Genomic DNA, 2,455 nt, shown 5'->3' with positions numbered 1-2,455 from the left:
GTGTGTGTGTGTGTGTGTGTGTGTGTGTGTGTGTGTGTGTGTGTGTGCGTGTGTGTGTGTTTATTATATAGGGACCTGACCCTTTGGGGTTTGCAGAGACCTCCACGATATATGAAGTTAAAGCACAGACTGTGTGTTTACTATTTCATTTTATCTGAGTGTTGTTTTTTAATTCCATACCACACTTATTCTGTTCTGCTAAGAACATGATTATATAATTAATATATGTAAACAAATTCCAAGATTACACACAATTCCTGAAAGCTATCAGTCCTGCAGTCTGAGGATGTGATGAATTGTATTCTGATCTGTTGATATTAGCATGCAGCATTGGATGTATTGTTATAGAGATTATAGCCCAAAGCTCAGAGATGCTGCGATTGTGATCTTTTAAAGTCTGACCTGCCGATTATTTTTTTTGCCAATTCCGATCTTCTCTCTAAGACCTAGAATTGACATCAAGGCTCTAGACTTTTTATTTTTTTTACCACCGTCCCAAAATATAGTTTCAACCATCCTGAAGTCAGAGTCAATTCTAGATGTTATCCTTTTCCTTAATTAGTGTAATATATACTGGTTATTTGCATAAAAACACACAAGTCAAATTATTATGAAATAAATGATTGTATCTTTATTCTAATACTTGCTTGGATTTTAAAAATGGGGTATTGTACGCTGCTTAGAGCTAGTTTTAGGAAGTTAAACGGGTCATATTTCATCTCTAATATCTATTTTCCATTGCTCTCAAACATCATCATCAAACAACATGATTTATTCAAGTCGCTGGACAAAAACTAGATTTTATAAAATTTCACACAAACAAATAATTATGTCTGAGTCTGTTATGTAGATTTATATTACGCCTCACCTCCCTCTCTGCTTCTCCTCAGCTCCTCCTGAATTCCTGCAGTGGCCGCAGTCTGTGTCTAAACCAGCAGGGGGCAGTGCTGTGTTCACTTGTGTGGCCCAGGGTGTTCCCGAGCCTCACCTCATCTGGCTGAAGAACGGCAAGGTCCTGATGCCCGGACTCAACGTCAAGCTGACCAACAACAATAGGTGGGTGATGGCACTGCTGACCTATGATGTAACTATGGGACGTTTCCATTTCATTTAGCAGAAACTGAGGACAGGAATGACTTCAGTCCCTCCACTCTTAGCTCTGCACAGTATGGGTAGCCACACAGAATGATTTATTAAATACGTAATTAAACATTAAGACAAATACCGTGCATGCACATTGATCATAAAGTTAAATATCACGGCAACCCAAAGGCAGAGCCAGCAGTAGCACTACAACACTGGCGGGAAAGAAGGCATAATTATGATATAAATATAAGTTATCACTTATATTCAAATATATAAAAGAGAGAGGGAGGCACAGGCCATAGCGGTGGTTTTAGAAGCAGGCAGCAGATATGACAGAAGCATAGAAGAGGCTTATCTGAGTTCCTCTGCAATAGTCGCAGTAGTATTGTCAGATGCAGGCCTTAGTTTTCTATAAAAAGTCCAATCTATGCAGGTCCCATTAACACACAGAAGTCTTTTAACCGTTGTACATACAGAGAGTGGGCTGACTGAGCCGGGTAGACCACGGCTCCTCAGACGTTTTGGGACCAGGGAGATTTTCCAAGGACCCCCTTATCACATATTAAGCATATGCATATGCTTGCTGCATTTTGTACTCTTAGATGGCGTCATAAGTCTTTGTATTCTATAACTTTTCAACCATAATACTTTAGACCTGTTTCATAATGATAAACAGAAACATAGTTCCATATGAATGATAAGATGAGATAATCTCACAGCGGGGATATTTGTAATGTTACTGAATGCTAATACCACTTATATGGCAGTGGTAGTAGTATTAGTAGCAGTAGAGCAGGTGAAGTTGCAGCAGTAGTATTAAGTGTAGTTGTACTAACTAACTCCATGTTTTTCCATACACTCCCTGTACTGATGTGACTATCAGTGCATTGATGCAGCTGTGTGTTGTTATCTGTGCAGCACTCTGGCTCTGACCCGTATCAGTTCAGAGGATGAGGCCATCTACCAGTGCATCGCCGAGAACAGCGCCGGCACCAACCAAGCCAGCGCCCGTCTAGCCGTGGCCCAGGCTAAAGATCTGCCCGCCGCCCCCCAGGGCCTCACGGCCAGCGCGCTGTCCACCAACGCTCTGCAGATCACATGGAGCCAGCCGCCGGCCACCGTCACTGACAGCATCATCGGATATGTCCTGCACATCCGCAAGATCGGAGGTAAGTGTCTGACACACACACACACACACACAGCAAGACTCTACTAGAAAGATACCATCTGTACTTCAAATGCAAACATGTTTAGTTGTAATAATAACTAAATATATATGCCTGTGTGTGTGTGTGTGTGTGTGTGTGTGTGTGTGTGTGTTTGTGTGTGTGTGTGTGTGTGTGTGTGTGTGTGTGTGTGTGTGTGTGTG

The 2,455-nt window shown here is 41.9% G+C and overlaps 1 protein-coding gene across 1 annotated transcript in view; it reads left to right on the top strand.

Annotated features, from left to right (window-relative positions):
- Window positions 1-2,455, top strand: part of LOC116399000 (immunoglobulin superfamily DCC subclass member 3) — a 24,272-nt gene that overhangs the window by 15,484 nt on the left and 6,333 nt on the right. Inside the window, exons 7-8 of the mRNA XM_031875805.1 lie at window positions 891-1,056; window positions 2,005-2,255. Coding sequence (XP_031731665.1) covers window positions 891-1,056; window positions 2,005-2,255 — 417 coding nt within the window. The remainder of the gene's footprint in view (window positions 1-890; window positions 1,057-2,004; window positions 2,256-2,455) is intronic.

This window comes from Anarrhichthys ocellatus, unplaced genomic scaffold (assembly GCF_004355925.1).
Source record: "Anarrhichthys ocellatus isolate YVR2014 unplaced genomic scaffold, GSC_Weel_1.0 scaffold96, whole genome shotgun sequence".
In the NCBI taxonomy this organism is placed as follows: domain Eukaryota; kingdom Metazoa; phylum Chordata; class Actinopteri; order Perciformes; family Anarhichadidae; genus Anarrhichthys; species Anarrhichthys ocellatus.
This window is presented reverse-complemented; position numbering and strand designations above follow the sequence as displayed.